General features: G+C 39.2%; 1 protein-coding gene across 1 annotated transcript in view; it reads left to right on the plus strand.

Annotated features, from left to right (window-relative positions):
- Positions 1–13598: 13598 nt before the first annotated feature.
- Positions 13599–20261, plus strand: part of LOC121074523 (SPHK1 interactor, AKAP domain containing) — a gene marked incomplete at its 5' end in the record, with an annotated part of 54992 nt that continues 48329 nt past the window's right edge. The window contains one exon of the mRNA XM_040566686.1: positions 13599–13691. Within this exon, the coding sequence (XP_040422620.1) occupies positions 13599–13691 (93 nt within the window). The remainder of the gene's footprint in view (positions 13692–20261) is intronic.

Raw genomic sequence — 20261 nt, forward strand, 5'->3', positions numbered from 1 at the left:
GAGGTAAGTTAAGATATTCAAAGCTAAGAACAGATCCAAAAGCTGTGTTTTTATCAGACATTTATTACAGACAGTAGGCATGTGGCCCTCGCTCATTTCAGTCGGTAACTTAGTAGCACTAATGTCCCAGACTTCAGCTGGCAGCTGCTCCTTTAGTCCCACAAAGCAGCCCAGATTTTGTATAGGAGAGAGAACAGATTTGGTGGCTTTGTGCTAAAATGGGAAAAGATGCTTTAGGAATGAGTGAAATAAAACTTTGATCCTGTAAGGAGACAAAATTGCAGGCAATGACCCAAATTATGAAGTACTACAATCAAGGAACTAAGCTAGACCCAAATTATGAAGTACTACAATCAAGGAACTAAGCTAGATCTAACAGTTTCTTTGAAGGAATCATTAAAGAATTGAAAGCAACAACAACAACAAAAACAGAACAACAGGAAGGAGTACGCTGAATTAATTTGGAGCCATTGTTAGCGATGAGTGGAATGAAGTAGGCAAAGACTGAGCTACTCGGGGTGACGGGTAGTGTTTGGTGAGACTGCCTAGGTTGCAGATCCATTCTCTGAATTTGTCCACCTTGGCAAATAAAAGAGAAACAAATATATTACAAATCTTACTGAAATGAAATAGGACAAATGAAGAAATCTCCTGAACAAGTGTGTATTGCCAGAACTTTAATTATCAAGATAACTGCATGCGTTAGAGCAGTAGATGGTGTCACAAGTTTAATACTCTATGGATATGCTTTTCATTTGCAAATTAGCATGTGAATTAACCAAATGTTTTGATTGGAGTGGCCAGAAAATATATCTAATGTGATCATTTGTGAGATTCACCACCTTCTTAAAATGTCAGCTTGTATCGTCAATTTGATTGTCAGTGGTGGGAATTCTTGAAATGACACGCTCTGTTCTATTTTCATGGGGAAATACTTTGAACAGTTCATTAACCTGGCTAACCTATGTTGTCAAACAGGCGATAATTCTCAGAGGGATATTTTTCTTCAGTGAGGTCAAGGGAGAAAAATTCCTCTAAAAGCAGAAGCAACTTAGTATCAACGTTGTAAGCCTGTGGATGAGAAATCTGCTGCCTCGAGCAGTGGGGTTGTGGGGTGACAGGAGGAGGGAGACTTGCAGAACTAGTAAAGCATAAATTCCATGTTTTGTTTCACTAACCCAATATGCACTCTAGTGAACAAACCCTACTGCTTAGCTTCCAGACTTGCATCTACACTTACTGCTTTATTTTACCAATTCTTACCTGTTTTGAATTCTTTAATCCGGGCTAGCCTAGCCTCCCACATGAACTTCATACTTGCATCCATTACTCTCCTCTTTCAGTTCCCTCTCTGCTGCTATGCATCACCTCCCCCCTTCTGACTGCACTGCCTGTAATGGTATCAGTCATAGCATTTGCCGTACTGCCTATGCCTTACCAGTCTTCCTTCTGTATCATCCAGTCCTCTCCTCCTTCAAAACATCTCTCCCCCAGGATAGGCTCGAGAAACCTTAAGATGTATCCGTGTAATTTGATTGGTGTCATACTTTGTTCCTGTTGCTGTGCATTTTGTATATGTTTTAGGCTATGAGCTCTTTCCAATAATGATTGCAAGCACACTTATTAGGTTAGCAGGGTTTTTCCATTTTCCTTCCTCAGCCTTTGGTTAATTACTTTATTCTTTCTGGTCAAATGTGATTTGTTAAGCTATAGTCTGAGTAGGAGTGAGGCAGAGTTAGGCGGGTGGGAGCCTTCATCCACGCATGGATAAGGAACCCCAGCACTAAAACCGCCTTCAAGTCACTCCCCGATGCAGCTGTCATTCCTCAGCCACTTGGGGCTACAAACATCATAAATTGGAGCACGCACGGAAGCTGTATTTTAAGGCATGATTGGCACCTGCACAGCCAGAAGTCAGGACAGCAAGTCCCATGTTCGACAGCAGAGTGCTCTGTGTGCCTGAGGTGCTGCAGGGCCAGGGGCAGGCTGCCAGGAGAGGCTGAGAGAGCTCAGCCAGGTGAGGATAGCGGTCCAGGATCGCAGGCATGCCAGCAGTGGTCACTCTGGTTGCAGTGTTCTGTATTAAATATTAGTTCCAGCTCAGGCTGGAGTGCCACACTGCCTCAGACCAGTGTGTAGTTATCTAACACCAGGGAGGTGGCTTCCACAGGAAGGATCAGGAACCCAAGCAAGGTAGTTCTGAACACGCACCCACAAGTGGCAGAGTAGGTCGAGCTTTCTCTCAGAAGAAGGAAAATTAATTAAACTGTCTTATACAGAAAACACTAGTTTTAGTTACCAACTCACTGGGTAAAATACAGCATTAACTCCCCTTTTTCCCATGCTTTGGGCAGGCTCTGGGCTGCATGCCAGAGGAGCAGGAGCCTGTGGGCTGCCCAGCACTGGTGCAGTATGTATACAAGGAGCTTGGCATCAGAAACCTGTCAGGTTTGTCTTTCTAACTACTCTTTGCTCATCAGTAGTGCTTCAAACTGCACGTACAGTATACCTTCCCTTCTTCACTGAAAACAGATGGGAAAAATTCATATGGAGTATTGCTGTTTTTCCTCTTAAAAACTAGTACAAATTTAGTATATGCTGATTAGTATTATGATTGCTGGCACTTCTTTGGTGGCCAGTATAAATTTTAAACCTTCTTTTTAGGATTTTGCTTAGTCCTGTCAACCTTGGATTATTTTCATTAATCTCTTTAGTTTCCCTCATTAATTTTCTTCACTTCAACACTTGACTGATTATTATTAAATATCTGGCTGCTGCCAATGCCCATGACACATAGTGGATAGTCAGCATTTTTTATCAAAGCTGTTTCCTGTTGGTTGTGGCATCACAATTTATGTATACCTAATAAATTCTGCTTGACTGTTACCTAAGAAAAAATCTGTTCTAGATCTCAATTAAGTTTAATCTACAGCTGAAGTAAAAGACTTAAAAAGAAATCTAACACAGAACCTGATGCAGTGCACATTTCCCAGTTAGTGAAATGTGGTCATCAAGTCCTGTATAACCCTAGCAGGTCCATTTTCAGACCGGGTCCTACCCTCTACACTCTGTTTCTGAGCTAGCTCCATGCACTAGCTGCAACCAGCTTCCAAGTATTACGGAGTCGATTGTTTTCTGGGAGAGTTTGGTTTATTACATGAATTGCTGAAAAACTGGAATTCATTGAACTAAGGCATTTTGTGTTACATTTAAAACCTCTTAAAAAGAAAGATGCACAGAATTTAGGATGCCCAGACTTGGATGAGGTTTACTGCTTTCCCAAAAATACCTGGGCACCCATGTGGTGAATGTTATGTAGAATTAGTGACTTCATAGCATTAACTAATCAGTTAGATGTGTACGCTGCTTTTTTTTTTTCTGCACAGAGGCTAATTTTCTTACTGGAGTGGCAGCACAGTATGTATGGGCTAGGTAAATTCAGGAAGCTCGAGTGTAACTGTTCAGCCAAATGCCAGAGCAGTTGTACGAGGAAATGCATTCAGCAGCCCAAAGGGAGGCAGCAGTGCTGCCTTGTGTACTGACCTTAAGTTACTTAGACCTGTAGTTCCCACTTCAGGAAGGCAAAGATTACTTAGAGTGTCCATAGGACAGGACTTTTATCTTCCTTCAGCAAGGAAAACTTAAGGGGTCTTCTTGTAGCCTCCAGGAGATTCCATACTTATAATATGCCTCAGAATTTCGTATACCAGCTACAGTGCATCTCTGCCAGCAGTGGAGCTGATCATTACATGCAGTGGCTTTTAAAGGGATTTAAAAAAAAAAAAAAAAAGGTGTATCTTAGTTTGCAGAACTGTATTTAAATTAGGTCCTTATCCTGTTCCCCCAAGATTCATTTATAGCTGTCTATGCTATTTCAGTTTGAAAAGGCAAGAGATCAAATCAGCAGGATAACAGTCCAACAACATGCTTATAGATCGCTATTCTATGTTGTCAAGGCAATTTCTTCCCTCTCAGAGAGAAAGATGTGTATTACCATTGTAGACATCCAATAAAAATGAACAGTTCATTTATTTTTAAAAGGAAGAAAATTGCATGCTGTGATAGTGAAATGAAAAGCCCATTGTCCTCCCACAAGTCTGGAATGAAACCCTCCCCTCAACTAGAAAAAAAATACTTTTTCTGGAATATGTAAAAATATAGAAGTAATAGAACGGCTGTTGAGGGGTGTAGTTAAATGGTCATGTAATCTTGGCTTCACATTGTACCTGCCAATAAATTCAATCCCGTGTACATATATGCCATAAATTCAGTGAAATCCAACGGCCACATGATGGAATGCTCAGTGGTTTGCATGATATAATTTAAATGTTATTGTAGTTTTCCTAATGTAAAGCCTTAATGCTGCTTAAAGTGCAGCCATATTCTAAGGTTATGGAAATCAATACTGTACATTGTGCAATGGGCGTCTGAGCATAACACGGATTATGTCTTTGGGTACTGCTATCAGTAGCGGATTTTTATTTCATATAAGTAAAAACAATCATAACCAAGCCACATCGAGGTGCTGGGCAACGAAGCTGGTGTGGGGTCTGGAGAACAAGTCTTACAAGGAGCGGCTGAGGGAGCTGGGGTTGTTTAGCCTGGAGAAGAGGAGGCTCAGGGGAGACCTCATCGCTCTCTATAGGTACTTAAAGGAGGCTGTAGAGAGGTGGGGGTTGGTCTATTCTCCCACGTGCCTGGTGACAGGACGAGGGGGACTGGGCTCAAGTTGCGCCAGGGAGGTTTAGGTTGGATATTAGGACAAACTTCTTTACTGAAAGGGTTGTTAGGCATTGGAATGGGCTGCCCAGGAAGTGGTTGAGTCACCATCCCTGGAGGTCTTTAAAAGACATTTAGATGTAGTCCTTAGTGATATGGTTTAGTGGAGGTTTTGTTAGTGTTAGGACAGAGGTTGGAGTAGATGATCTTGGAGGTCTCTTCCAACCTAGACGATTTCTGTGATTCTGAGTTGATTGCAAAGCAGTGGCTGAAGAAGCTCTGGAATTTATCACCATCATGCCACCAAGGAAAAAAAATCAATTAATTAAAATTAATAGCTCTGCGATCTGTTTCATCTCTAGACTCTCAGAGATAGGTTCCTTATACAGTAGAAAGGCAGAAGATTTAGGGGATAGAAAGAAGGAGGATTGATCTTGCCAAAAAAAAAAAGAAAAACAAATCATCGTTTGGACTGAAATCTCTCATGCTTTCCTTACGCTGCTTAAGCTGCAAAAAATCAAGAATGTTGCCTTATACTGCATTGCAATCCTGTTAACATACTATAATCCATGGGAAAAAAAAAAAAAGAAAAAAAAAAAAGGAAGGTAAACAAAAAACGTTTGTAATATCTTGATATAATATATACAAACATGTTTTATATTATTAGACACCAAGATAACCAGGGAGGCAGCTTCATTTTGTCACTTCTCTGGTAATGTTATTGTGTTGTTAAAAAAAAACTCCACGCTTTTCAAACAGTGGTATTGAGCCCTTGTGTCTCTACGTTAACACAAATTGCTGTTTATTGACATATTAATTTAGCATCAAAATGATAAATTTGTGTTTCATTGGGATATTAGTAGAAAATCAGAACAGAATTGTTCAGGAATGTTTCAGACATGTAAATTATGTAAAAATAAGTGTTTCGAATAAGCAATGACAGAATGTATTCTTTGGCATTAGAATAACTTCAGAAGCGTACCCTGACATTTAACTAGATAGTGTATGAATATAACTGCAGGTGGTCCATAGACACAATACTGGGTTGAAGAGAATAGGACATTTCTGAGATTAATTTAGATGAAGACACTTATTTTAGACTATTGTATTATATTTCTGGAGTCATTAGTTAAGGGTAAAAACATTGGTTTGTGAACACTACTATAAACCTAAACAATGTTATGAAAGATTCAGCTCGAATCTGCACAGTTTGGCTTATTCAAATAAATGGCTGGAAACAAGAATGTTTTCAGTAGAAAATTCCCAAGCTTCTCCTTGTAAATATTGGGAGACAAATCAGCCCCTTGCTACTGTCAGATTTCCAAAGCCAGATTATTATTCCTGAGTAGAAGTGAGTAGGTACAAAGAATTTCTAAAAGTCTTCACACCATTAGAAAAAAAACATTCAGAACATGAAGCGGTGTTCCCCTTCTATCACGCACATAATCCTGAGTACCTACCACATTGCACTCATGCTTTTACAGTATATTTGATTTGTAATCAATCTAAACGGAAAACACTGAAACATCTAGCAAGTTTTGATTAGCTACCTGCATTTTCTATTCAAATAAAATCACGACATACTCATTAGCTTTTAAGTTATGAGCATTGTTGTCACCTCTCTCTTCCTTCAAAATATTTAGTAGCTGTCTTGAATTTAATTAATGAAAAGCTTTTATAGAGTACACCTTGAGTATCTTTAAAAGGTGACTTTCAAGAAAGATATCAGGTAGTGAAATACTTGATAGCACATTTTGCACGCCGACACCCGTTTTGTCAATATTTGACTCATGCTGCTCTAATGCTCCTAATCAGAAACACACTGCATAGCTCTATGGCAAAAGCTAGTTTAGAATCTTGACGGTGAAGTTCGGCTATATGATATAAACAAGATGCCAAAAATATTTAACAAGCTAGTTAAGCAAAGATTAACATCCTGCACATGAAATCACCGGGTTCTTCCTGTCTTATGCTCCTCTGGTTCTCCTGAAATGCCCACCTGACAGTTTGTGTATAACAAGATGAGCAGACAGAGAAATCAATTTGTTTGTTGAATGCAAGAAACATTTAAACCAGGCTTCTAAAAATTACCCAGTGGTTTTTGGCTTGAAAGCCTAATTTGCAACATCTTGGACTTCATCTTGAAAAATGCTAAGAATTTCCAATTCTAGTTGAAGTCTGCAGGAGCTGCACACACATTTGCTGCGTGTTTAATTTGGACTAAGTTTCACCAGATTCCAGCTGTGTCACCATGTTTTTTCCATTATTTTAAAAGAAGTAAGGTCAGATAACATCACACCCTTGGAATATTACACTGTGCTACACTAACAACGTAATCTGTATTCATTTCTCAAAGAATAAGTATTGCCTTCAAAAGTGCAGTAGTAAGGTAAGTTGCTTAATAAATACACAGTTGTTAATATTCTTGAGAGGAAACCCAAGTGTTTTCTCTTTGTCCTTCTTTCTACAGCACAAGAACAAGTGCTATTGTACAGTGTACCTACAAATGCTAAGTAAATAAGGAATTTTGGGGGGAATATTTCTGATTTTATATTGCTGCTCACTGGCTTAAGTAGTAGCAAACCTATTGCTTTGCTGTAGAGGAAATGAAACTGCTTTATTCTGTTCTGTTTGTAGTATCTGGATATAGTGGGTTCAGTCTGTATCTCTCTAAAATCATCTTCTTGGTCAGCGCTGCCCACTTAAGTTAGGTACATATAAACAATTCAGTTTTTAGAATCCTTCCTTTAACAAGATTTATCTTTCCTGCAGTCAAACTCTCAGCTGTGCCTTAAGTTTCCCACTTAGCTGGCACACCAGTGCTCTGTATGATCTCCTCACTTGTAGGGTAGTAAAGGAGTCTCAGCTGATCTGTCAGTCCATGTGAATTTAAGCCTCGGTTCCTTAATCTTTCCCTACGTCAGTCAGTCTTTTTCCTCATCAGACCTTGTCTGGTCCTTACTTGTTGATCCAGGACTTCTTTTTATACCTTCTTGCTATTTTTCCTTAAAGGATTCAGTCACTAAATAAAAGAAGGGAGGAATATTTCGCAGTAGATCACATGAAATTTTGTTAATTCACTTTTTCATTTATTCTTCCATTAAACTTGTCTGTTCTTTTGTAATATTTTTAAAATGTGTTTTGAAAGGAGTCTGAGCATTGCTAATGCTTGCAGAGGCTTCTAGATTTTTATTTTTCTTTTTTGAATTGGAACAGAATAAAGGGCACTCGGGGCTCTGGAAACATGGAGAGTAAAGGCTTTTACATTGTACAACTATGGGTTGTATAACCCATACAATACTATGGGTTGTCTTTTCTCTGTTCTTGTTTTTCGTTACTACACAGCAAAAGACCTGGCATTTTGCAGCTATATCACCAATAAAAATGAAATGTAAATCAAGAGTACCCAATAAGCATGGTGAAATGAGCAATCTCAATATAAAGGCTTAAACTTCTACTCTTTTAGTGCCTAGTTTGACTAGCACCTGATCCGTCCCTGTTAGGCTGCATAGACACTCAGGTCTGATAACGAGGGGAACTATTCAGTATTTTCCGTTCCCAGTGAAGTCAGTAGCAGCCAAGGGAGACTGGAACAAGTCTATGAATACCTTAGAAGATCAGCTCCTGGTATTGCCACTGATTATATTCTGCACATGGGTTCCAAATCCATAACAAAATCAGAAAGACATTTGTTTGAGGTATTTATAGAGCATCTGTTTGACTAACCATCTGTGCTCTGATTGAAGTATCACATGGTCCAGACTGAATCAAAACTAATTTTGTGGATTAAAATAGTAACTTTGACAGTGTTACATCTAAAGATTTTACTGCTAGTGACTTTATTGACCTGTTTACATAAAAAGGTAAATTTTAAAACTGCAAAATATGAAAGGTAGCATGAGGAGCAGTGTGACTAGTATGTCCACTTCAAAAAGGCTTTGGACTTTGAAGTTAAGGGATTCTGCTTGAACACTGCATGCCTTTCAAAAAACCTGTTTGCTTAGGGTCTGGATTAAGCTAGCTGCCTTCCTCAATTTCTGAGTAGCTTTTGGGTTTGTTTTCTGAGTACAAAGTTAAGAATATGCTGAAGAATTCTGCCATGCTTTCACTTGTCTCAGATTCTATTTCAAATAAGATTCATACAGGTTTTTTGGTGGTAGTAACATTCAGTACAGATATTACCAGAACATAAGAAATGTGGCCGACTGTAGCTTGGAGTTAATTGCACTGAGAAACCTCACTTTGTAAAATTTGGTTCACTTAATTCATCAAGATTATCTTTTCCATGGATCAGTATGTTTTGGTAGGTCTGAATGCTGAGATGAGAGATCATAATGAAAAGATGAAAAAGCACTAGGCTATAATAGGATTAGTTCAAAAAAAAAATTGTAGTGGTCACTTATTATTTATTGAACTTGTTCCTTAGGACCAATTACTAAACAATAAAGTTTTTTGAAGCAGGTTATGGATTGTGGCAAGATGGTAGGAAATTGAAGTTTCTGATATTGTTTCACAAGATTAATTTTCTTTAGTGATAACCTGGGGAATTCTTTAAATTACCTCTTCGTATTGAGTGTAGCACCATCTGCCACATCTGCAAAGAAGGTAATTATTTTTAGGAGCAGCTGTGCTTTTTTGATTAAGTCTTGAGTCATCAAGGTCAGTATTTCTGAATTATTCAACGTAGGAAAATAGAAGCAATTGCTTTGCATTGTGTTCATAGCAAAGGATGGGTTTCTATTACAGTTAATACTATAAACCTCATAGCTCTTTGCTGCAGTCCTCCCATTCCAAGAAATTGTTTGCATTCTTATGAGACAATTTAGCTTTGTGGGAAAGAAGTATCAATCATAATTCACGGTATCAGTAAAACAGCATCTGTGGCAAATAAACGACTCTGGTAACTATTCTATTAATGGATGTATTAAACTGAAAATGGCAATGCTTCTTAGCACCGGGCCCTTGGTTCAGGTTCCCAGCTTCAGTTTCAAAAGGCGAATTGTAAATTAGGACCTCTGACACCAAGGAAAAGTCATTCTCTCACAAGATCCAGAACATTTTTTGGCAGATATTACAGAAGATTGCACCCTCTACTGAGCACTGTACTGACTGAAGCCCCGCAATAACCTTCCTCCTACAAGATTCCTCGGTAAGCCTTCCATGATAGCTTTAAATCCAATGAGCAAGTCCAAGTCAGATCAGCATTCTCCATCACGTGCGAAACAAGGGGAGCCTAGGAAAGGTGAGAATTAGGACCTGAAGCCTTCAGCAGCTTGCTTATCTTGCAGTGAAAAGGCGTCGATCTGTGCCTGATGCCTTGAAGGACTAGTGCTTTGTGTAGACTCCTAATGTGCTGCAGTATGAGCGTAGGACACGAATACCGAGTTACAATTTGATGACGACATGACCACAGTCTCTGCAGCAGTTTCTTTCAGCTTCTGCTGTTGAGAAACTAATGAGAGCAGGCAACTTTTCAGAAAAACAGAATAGTTTTGTCTTTGGGGAGTTGAATGAAAAGTGGGCCTATCTGACCAGCTTTGCTACGGAGCAAAAGGTGCAGAGCTAAATGGCCTGAGGGAGGCTCTCTTAAGAATCCATACATGTTGAAAATTAAAGCTTAGAGAGGAGTCTATTAAGAGAGGAAACTGATCTAATGGAAGAAAAGGTAATTGTAAAAGAGGTGTTGAAAAGCCAAACCGGTGTTCTGTGTTGAATAAAAGACCCATGAAAATAGCTAGACAGAACCTGGTACAGTGCATCTGCTTGCGTTGTGAAAGACTTCATGTTGTGACATTAAATGGCCAACCTGAAGAAACTCAGCTGGGTGCCATTTTCCCCATCAAGTAGTATGTGCTGCTGCGTATCTGCGTTGCATGATACCTATGGTGTTCACATAACCGACTAGCAGTGGTGGCAAGTACTGCATGTATGTGTTTCTCTGTACTTCGTTTAGAAGTGTACATCCAGAAACGTCGCTGGAAAAACAGCTGAGGAGTCTAAGACTGTTCCCAAATGTAACTCTTATAATTTTGCATTAATGCATGAAAATTTTTCCCCTTTTCAGGCATCTGTGAACCCTGACAGGGTGAAACTGCTTTGCAAACAGTGAGAAGCTAGAGTTTTTCTACTAGGACAGCTCCAGATCTGAACTGCAATGCAGCACAAGGATAAAGGGTTAGCTCTACAGCGACAGCACAGAAACGTGAACCTTTAGACAAAAAAGAAGAGCTCCAAAGTGTTGCAGATCCACCTGAATGTGTTGCCCCTTGTTCTGGGAAAGCAGAGTTCTGGTTTTACCTATGCACAGAGTAATCAGCTGGACGTGAAATACATCTCTGACTACTGGGATAGCTGGGCATGAGAATTTAGGTTTATGAGATTTCAGTATTTCAAAGGCAGTTGCTCTTGCCTGTCTGAACTTCAGTCTGAGACGAAGCTGTTTCTCGTTCAAAACATATAATAGCGTTCTACATTTATTTACACTCATCACATAACTTTAACAAAGTGTTCTATATTTACAAATGAAAAGTGGTTTTATTTTGGAAAATAGGCAGATTTTAAAGAAGCAAGAAGATGCTACAGATCTTTTTTGCTTGCCACATGACTGGGAAGACTGCTTCACACTGCTGTATGGAAGACGCAATGCGCTACCCCTAACTGGAGTACCATCCAGAAATAGCACAGATTTGTCGGTACTCCAGAACATGACTCCTTAAACTTTATTTTCTAGCTATACGTTATATACTGCTCTATTTGTACTGTTTAACTGAGGTCCAAAAGGCCAGCAGTTGCAGCCACACCATCAGCTTTGTTCTTTTAGACTCGTTTGACACTCTGCCTACTGAGTTCAGTTACCTGCCCCAGTACAATTGAGAGCAACAGTCATTGTCAACATACCAGCTCCCTGCAGGGCAAAGCACAGTCTTTCTGTAAGGGAAGAGCATGAGAAAACAGTGCCCCTTGTTCTTCGAGCTGCAGGTCAGGCTTGATTATAACTTACTATTAGACTGCACAAGTATGTATCTTATAAAAAGAGGCCATGCACAGCCTGCGCTGGGAAGTACTGAGCTGTACAGAGGCAGCCGCTAGCCTAATGAAGAGTTGCAAGGAGGGCACTTCACTTATACGGTATTTGACCTTTGAATATGATGTTCTTATTTTAATGAAGATATAAACCTGAGTGACTTCATATGTTTAATGTCCTTCATTCTGCTAAAGAACAGCATATAAGGCTTATAAAGTGCTATTTTGCTCTTTCAAATGCCAGAGAAATTAGTTTTATCTATACAATCTCAGCAACAGGGTGGTATTTTGTAAACAGCCAAAACACCTGTCCTTCTAATACAAACGGTACTGGTATCTTAGAGAGTACTGGGGGTATTGCATCTTTCAAGTAAAGTCAGGTAACATACTGGTCTCCTTTATGTGTGTGTGTTCAGTCCTCCCTTCATGAATCTTCCCCTTAATTAGCAATTAATAAGTGCTTAATTAGTTTATATTTTTCATTCGCTGTTCTAATTCCAGCATATATAATTTATGTCCTGTGTTTGTTTAGTTCCAAAATTTATGGAATAGTACCATCACGTATCAACAGTTACCTATCCATGGAAGTGGTATATCCATATCTGTTTCTATCAAGGGTTATTAAGTAAAATATCTGTACATGAACCTTTGAGAGAAGGGTAGCCTTACTGATGTTTGACTGTGGATTTTGGCAAAAAGCTGAAAGTAGCTTCCTTTAACACTTGACTTAAGCTCCAGTGAAGGTGACTTAATGAAAATTCATTTTAGTTTTCAGTTGAGCAAACTAGGAGATTTCATATGGTCTGTTATCCTGTCAGAACTGATGACAGATTATTAAGCCATGGTAACCCGATTGCTTATTATGGTCTATCACCATGTGTTCCATGTCTTCTCATAGGTGACTTGCAGAGAATTAAGAGCACCCTACAGACCCAATTTAGAAAGCAGAACATGCTGCTGTTGGATACTCAGTAAATTTGTGTTGGATACTCTGGGAAATTTCTGGAGAAAGAGGCCTTTAGCTCTGTGTGGCTTTTAATAGCTGTCACGTTATGTCCAGAGAGAGAAGCTTCACTAAGCTTGCGATAAGTCAGTTATGATATAGAGGGAGATCTTACCAGGCTGGCCTGAATGATTCCAAAAGTACTGTTTGAGGGGTGATACCAGCTCTGCATGCAAATAATTTGTTGAGCTTATCTTTATGTCTGTGTCTTTCACATCTACATCATCTCAAAGCGAGTGTGGCTTTGCAGTATACAACTGGCTCACAAAACAGACTGTGCATGGCTTACCTTTGCTCTAAACCTACAATATAGCAAGCTGTTCTGCCTGGGTTACAGAATTCAACCACTCCTGTTGTGTGTTTTTGTTTGTTTGTTTTGTTGTTTGTTTGTTTACATTTTAGTCACTACACCTTAACTTTTCAGCAAATGTTTCTTTTTATAATGTCTACCCGGGTGAATTAATCCAGCAAGTATTTCATTTGCTGTTCCAAGCTGCTTGCTTAAGAAAATGAGCTAGTTCCATGTTTTACAGTATCATTCAGGAGAGATGGATGTGATTACAGGCAGCTATGTGTTATCCTCTAGTCTTCAAAAGGCAATGGTCTGCTATTTCATATTCATGTAACATTGCTCCAGAGAGTTGTCCAAGAAAGGAAAATTAAGGTAATAAATAGGATAGTAATGCCAGCAAGGAGACTATAGACAGCTTCTTGTAATCTAGGTTTAAGTTACATCTCTTTAATCCATTGTATTTTAGCATCATTGAGTTATCTACGTAGCTGAGTCACTGGAAAGGTTTTTGGGGGTTTCTTTTGTTTTTTTTTTTTTTCTTTTGTTCTTCAGCAACTTTGAATCTCAACTGATGCAAGAAGTCCCAGAGCACCAAGCAACAGCACAGACAGTTCGGGAAGCAGTTTGGGAAGCTCTGTCACAGCATGTAAAAAGGTAACTTCTAAGTTTATGTTATTTTCAAAGGCATATATATCTTGGCTTATAGCTTTGTTTTTTAGCTTTTACTTTTATTGAGGAATACAAAATTTAACTGATGCCTAAAGAAGAAAAGGACTGATACAGAAAAATAAATTCTGGATGCTGTTATGGTATCTTGCAATTTTGCATGCATGGTCTATACTTGTCTTGCTGCAAAATATATTATATACATGTGGGAGGTAAGTTTCCTGAGTATTTCTTGTTTCCTTGATATCTGGCAAAGTGAAGTAAAAGTCATAAAGAGCATGGATAATTTCAGAACTGCTCTGTGATAGGTTGCAAGTTTCTGGGTTCCAGCGTGAGGGTCCAGAGCTTGGCTTCTCTCAGGTCAAATGATGCAGGGTCTTTCATGGAAGGGAGCTTTTCTGCCTTCCCTAGTATCTTACTAGAAGAGTTTCAGCAACCGAGGAAGCAGTATAGATTTGACCATTGCTGTTTTTGTTGCCTCAAAATGGCTTTATATGTATTTATGTAATTTAGAGGATAGGGAGGAAACAAAGCAGTGCCTTTATGTACGTCATTAGGAAGAGTCATGTATGACTGCAGTGGTTCATGCATGTAGGTAATTTCAGTACAACTCAGAATACATGGATGCAGACCTTGGATGCTTCCATCCACTCCTGCTCCCCAGAGTCAGGCTGTGGCTGTGCAGCCCAAGGGAAGACCACTACCAAAGACCTGTTGTGGATGGCAGGCCCTCTTTCGTCTCTTACTTTGCAATAACCCTCTGAGCTCTATTATTTCCCACAAGCATACTTCTAGAGCTAATAAGGAAGCATCTGTTTTACCAAAAAATATTATAAAACTTCACCAGTTCAATCCATTTCCCCATATTTCTTAAGAAGTTTTTCTTTCCTTCACACAGTAATAATTATGCTTTATTTTACTTTTTTTTTTTTTAAATAAATGACAATTTATATGCGTAAACAGATAGAAAGATAAAACATGTAGAAGATAAAGGTTTATTTCCCTAATCCTTCTGAAAACTCCACTGTGTTTTGTGGATGTGAGGCTTGTGACTCTCACACAAACTGTGGGTGTAAGGGTCGAGTATTGGCTGTCTACTAAAATTTCAATAAATGTAAAATCACTGAAATAAAAAAGAAACTCACTAGACTAATAATCTGTATGATGGATTGGGCATCTCCAGCTCATCACAGCCTGGCTAAAGACAAAGTGTCACTATTTCATTTGTTCAAAGAGCTTGCTTATTTGCAAAAGAATACCCGAGTTATTTTTTTATATGCTGCTGACTATAACTAGAATCTGTAGAAATAGGCAGAAAATCCTTAATATGGCTGAACATCTTAGATTTTGTCTAATCTCAGAGTTGGTCATTTTAAGTAAGGCTGAAGGACAGTGGCACAGCACAGAAAAGTGCTTATAAATGTGTTTATAAATGCTCCCAGCATGGTCACCTCCAGAAGCATGACTCTTACAGACTTGCCTTTACCTCCCGATTTAGAGCTGCTTCACATGTCTGATCCCTTACATTTGAACTTTTCACTGTAATTCGAGTCAATTTTATGATTGTAGGCACGCTAAAAGAAGTGATTCACTTCTGCCAGCACTTCTGACAAACAGCAGGATTTTTTGTGCTTCTTTAGAGCATTGTCACAGAATGTGTTAGCGTTCCTTTTTTGGGGAAAAAGGATACAGAATTATCAAAGTAGGCCATTACTTTCTCTTTATCCTAGGTTAGTTACGGTGATTTATTTTTTTTAAGTTAGATGTGTAATTGGTTCTGGAGTGAAACCCTGGGGGTTCCTGCTGCAAGGGAAGAGTTTAAACAGTTCACTTGTGGGTTCAAGCATTTGGCATGAATGGCTCCTATTAGGAACCATATGAGATGTGGCCTTTTACCACACAGACCAATCTGAATAAATGCAGAAGATGTGCCCCTTGAAAACTCATTCTGTATGTTCCACTTTCATATCTTTTTTGATGAGTAGTAATTAACCAAAGCAATTAAGATGATCTGCCATGAAGACGCAGATGTTTCATTTGTGGAGCAGGGCCATTTTAATGTTGTCTCAGTTATAGATATTTACTGTATTTTAATGCCTTGAGATCTAAATCAGGGAGCAGGAAGCTGTTACACTAAACTGGTATGCAGTATTTTCCTCTGCGAAAGAGTGACTTTTCTAATCCCCACTCTGCTAGAGGCTGATTTAGTTCATTGATTCACAGCACACTGAGTAATGCTGACGGCTGAGTCTCCAGATGAGAGTGGAAAACTTTTTTTTAGAACCATGAATTACTGCTGATTTTACATTTTGTGCATGATGCAAATTCATCCTGAATTATTTTCTGAGCGTGATGATCCTGCTCTGAACCAGATATACAGCAGTATAGTGTGTGCAGCTGTTACACATAAGTATGGTCAATGAATAAAGTTCTGCTTTCAGTTGTACCATTGCAGATCAGAAGCAACCTCACTGAATTTAGCAAAACTGCTAACAATGTATGCCAGTGGGATTGGCCCAGAACTTGTCTCAATTAGATGAGAATATAGAAAACTATAAGATGGGAGGAGGAAATTTTCTCAATTTCTACGTTAAAATTGTAGGCTATGAAAAAGAAGGATGCTGACTGACAGCTGAAGTAGTACGAGTTGAGGTTTGTTACCTTTGGTACAGAGCAGCTCAATATATTTTTGAAAAGATCACTAAATGCAAAAATGGCAATCAGAACGCAGAGTTACATCTCTGAGGAATAATTCTGCTGGCATTGCTTTTCATTAGTTAGCCCTGATAGTTTAGGCCAGCTCCTTCATGCTTACATACTTTTGACCATTGCAGTCATACATTACTGTAGTAGTAGGACTTCAGTATATTCCTTAAAAGCACAACTATCCTGGCATGTTTGAATACATATGCAAACTCCCACTTATATAAACACAGATAACAAGTAGAATTGTCCTGCAATAGTTAGATCCTAGGAGTATTAAATTCACTCCTCCTATACACATATGTCTTTGACCATGATAACATTGCTGTCTGCTACCACAGAAATATGCCCAAAAGTTCACATGGATTCTATATTTGAATTTTTTCATAGCAGGGCTATGTAAACCAACAGTGATCAAGATTGTGGAGTGGTCCAAATTATCCTTCCTGCATACAAGTATTAGTGGGAAGGCTCTTAACAATAATGTCTATAACAGTCATAACGCAGAAACCTGCATTTCAGAAGGTAGAATTTAAACATCCAAAGTTTACTTCTCCTTCCTGCCACTGCTTATTCAAATGTCACCTTCTGTCTCCTGAACACTATTCAGATGTTAAAACCACAGGAAGAAGGCTTCTCCCACACGTTCCTGCATGCCTCCCTTTCCCACAGTGCTGTCTTTTTTGAGTAATTTCCAGAGGCTTTCCAGATAACTTCAGGCCTACTTGTATTCCTTAAATTTCTGACCTCCACCAGCTTCTGCTGCACGGGCTCAAGTATATCCTATTTTGCTTTTCTCACCTATCTTCTTCAAATCTTAATTGCTGGAAAATACTTTCTCAGACCTCCAATGGTAAAAAATGGCATGCCTGTTGCACCCTTCTTCACATTTCTGACTGAATTCTCAAGTGCATGTGCAGCATTCCATGTGCACACGTGAGAGCAGAATCTGGGCCAGGGAGAACACCACCCTACTAATGCTGTTCATCTCCTCAAGGTTACTAAAAATCACATACTGTCCAAATCTTCCATGTAATAATCTCTACACTTGGCTTCAAAGTCTATAATGAAAAGCTGCATACAAAAATGAAATCCATTGTAAAGCCCTGAAACGTATAAATCATCCTGGAGTGACCCCCAGGCTTGACAACCATGACCTGACCTGACTAAATAATTGTTCAGGAGAATTATTTCTTCTGCTAATATGTTACCTGTATTTGCTTCCTGATGAGAACATCCCCTGAAAGCAAGATAGAGACACCAAGGATGATTTAATATCTCATAGGAAGAAAACTAGCTGAAGTTTGGAATGCCCATCTCATTTCGTGAGTTAATCATCTACAGCGTACATCTGCTGTGATCTAGCTGTTCTGAAGAGAAGTGTTGTGTGCACACCAAGTCCTTAGGAGAAAAAGAAGAGTACCACCAAGGTTTTCTGAAGCTTGTTTCTGCATGATAATTTCTGCCTATTCTGATTTCTCTGAAACTGTCAGATTTGGGAAAGAAAGATCTGAAGCCACTAAAGCTGAAGACAATTTCACTATGATTTTTAAGGAAATGAAACAAGACCTCCTGCTACTGAAAAAGCTATTTGAACTAAAGAGGATTGTTCCCTACCTGTGGAAATCATGTCTAACAAGTAATTAGAACTTCAGTGCTTGAGCATGAGAATATCTCGAACCAGATGAAATCTGAAATCATATATATATGTGGATATGTGTGTGTGTCCGTGTATGTGTATGTTGAATTCTTTATCTTCATAAAAGCCACAGAAGATAGGTTTTTGTGTTGTTGGGGTTTTTTTTGAAAATATGCTAGATTCTAGATTTTACCAACCAGTTCGTAATGTTTCAGTATTTCACCATTTGAAAACATGTCTTAAAAATAAGAATAAAGAAGTCTAAGTTTATGACACTAACAGGAAATTGTTTCTTTGGGATATGAAATATATTATTTTTCCCATCTAGTCCCAGAGTTAGTTATGGTGGCAGGAATCCATTCACACTGGGACAGGAAGCTATAAAATCTATTGAGTGCAGAGTCATTGAGCTGGTACATGAGATTAGCTAGCAGTCCCCAAGAAGAAACTGGTGTTGATGTGAAGCATTCACAAGCCTTTGTCATTCTCAAAAGAGTCTTTGGGCACACTTTTTTTCTGAGTATTTTGAGAACCCCACATTTGTATTCAGAAGAAATCCCATAGCAGGGCTAGAGTACTGAGAGTCTTTGCATAAAAACTTACCTTCTTTTGGCATGATGAAGACAGAAGCACAAAGGTGCAAAACGTTTTAGAGGGCACTGAAGGAGGGCACCAAAGCAAGCCCCAGTTTATGGGCTGTGGTGTTCCCTATTGCCTCCTCATCCATCCTCCGCTGACTTTTATTCAGGGATCAATAGAGAATATTACAGTGAGAACAGTATTAACTATCTGACTTTCTGCCAGAAAGGTAAAAATTAGAGTGGCTGTTAGTCTGTGTGTGTTAATAAGCTTACTTCTGGATCACCCATGAGTATTAGAAAATTGTGTCAGCTGGCCATATTAGCTTTCCACAGTCATTCATCTTCCCTGAGAAGTGAAGAGGCCTCACTAGTTCTCACTTCTTAAGGAATGGGTCTAGGCTCAAAAGCAAGTGTTCCTGAAGTAGGACAAACGTGTCAATGCAAAATATGCAGTAAGATAACAGAGGATACTGTGGACAGATTTTTTCCAGGACAGGAGGACAAATGTGTATTTTAAAATATCATTATTAAAGTAAAAGGCTAAAAGCTAGAGTACAGCCTATTTTCATGTAATTGCCCAAAGTGCAAATAAAATATACATCTATTTCCCAAACATGCTTCTTAATATTACTGCCTGGGGATGATAGGCCATATAAAATATTCTATAAGTATCATCTCTGTTGCTACTATTCTTTTTCTGCTGTTACTTAGTTGTTTCAAAAATGCTTCGGGTCCCTCTTTTTCATGGAAGAACATTGCAGGGTGGGAAAAACATGACAAATTGTTAACCTGTTGTTGTGGTTTAGCCCGGCTGGCAGTCAAACACCACACAGCCGTTCGCTCACCCTCCCCCCTCTCTCTCCGGGATGGGGGAGAGAAACGGGAAAGTGAAGTCTGTGAGTTGAGATAAAGACAGTTTATTAAGACAGGGAAAAGAATAACAACAATAATAATAATAATAATAGTATTAATAGTAATAATGTGTACGAAATAAGTGATGCACAATGCAATTGCTCACCACCCGTTGACCGATGCCCAGCCTATCCCCGAGCAGCCGGCCCCCCCCTCCACCCCGGCTAGCCACCCCTATATATTGTTCAGCATGACATCAGATGGTATGGAATACCCCTTTGGCCAGTTTGGGTCAGCTGTCCTGGGTCTGTCCCCTCCCAGCTCCTGCTGCATCCCTAGCCTGCTCGCTAGCAGGACAGAGAGAGGCTGAAAAGTCCTTGGCTTGGTGTAAGCACTGCTCTACAACAATTAAAACATCAGCATGTTATCAGCGCTCTTCTCATTCTAATCCAAAACATAGCACCCTGCCAGCTACTAGGAGGAAAATTAACTCTGTCCTAACTGAAACCAGGACACCTGTAGATCATTTTCTCCAGACAGAGTTTTTATCTTTTCGTTCCCTACTTGTAGACTATCACAGTACCTGGAATACACACCTTAAACTGAATTAAGAGCTGAGTCAGCTAGGCTGACAGACTTTTTGTACAGCCAGAGAGCACACTTCCTCTAGGAAGGAGGTCAGCGTACCTCTTTGTTGGCTAGTAAAATTCCTCAAGTTGTGCATATGAATACCTCCTCTTCCATGCTTCCCCATTCTCAATTATTTGTCCTTTGTAGCATATT

Source organism: Cygnus olor, chromosome 9 (assembly GCF_009769625.2).
Source record: "Cygnus olor isolate bCygOlo1 chromosome 9, bCygOlo1.pri.v2, whole genome shotgun sequence".
NCBI classification, from domain to species: domain Eukaryota; kingdom Metazoa; phylum Chordata; class Aves; order Anseriformes; family Anatidae; genus Cygnus; species Cygnus olor.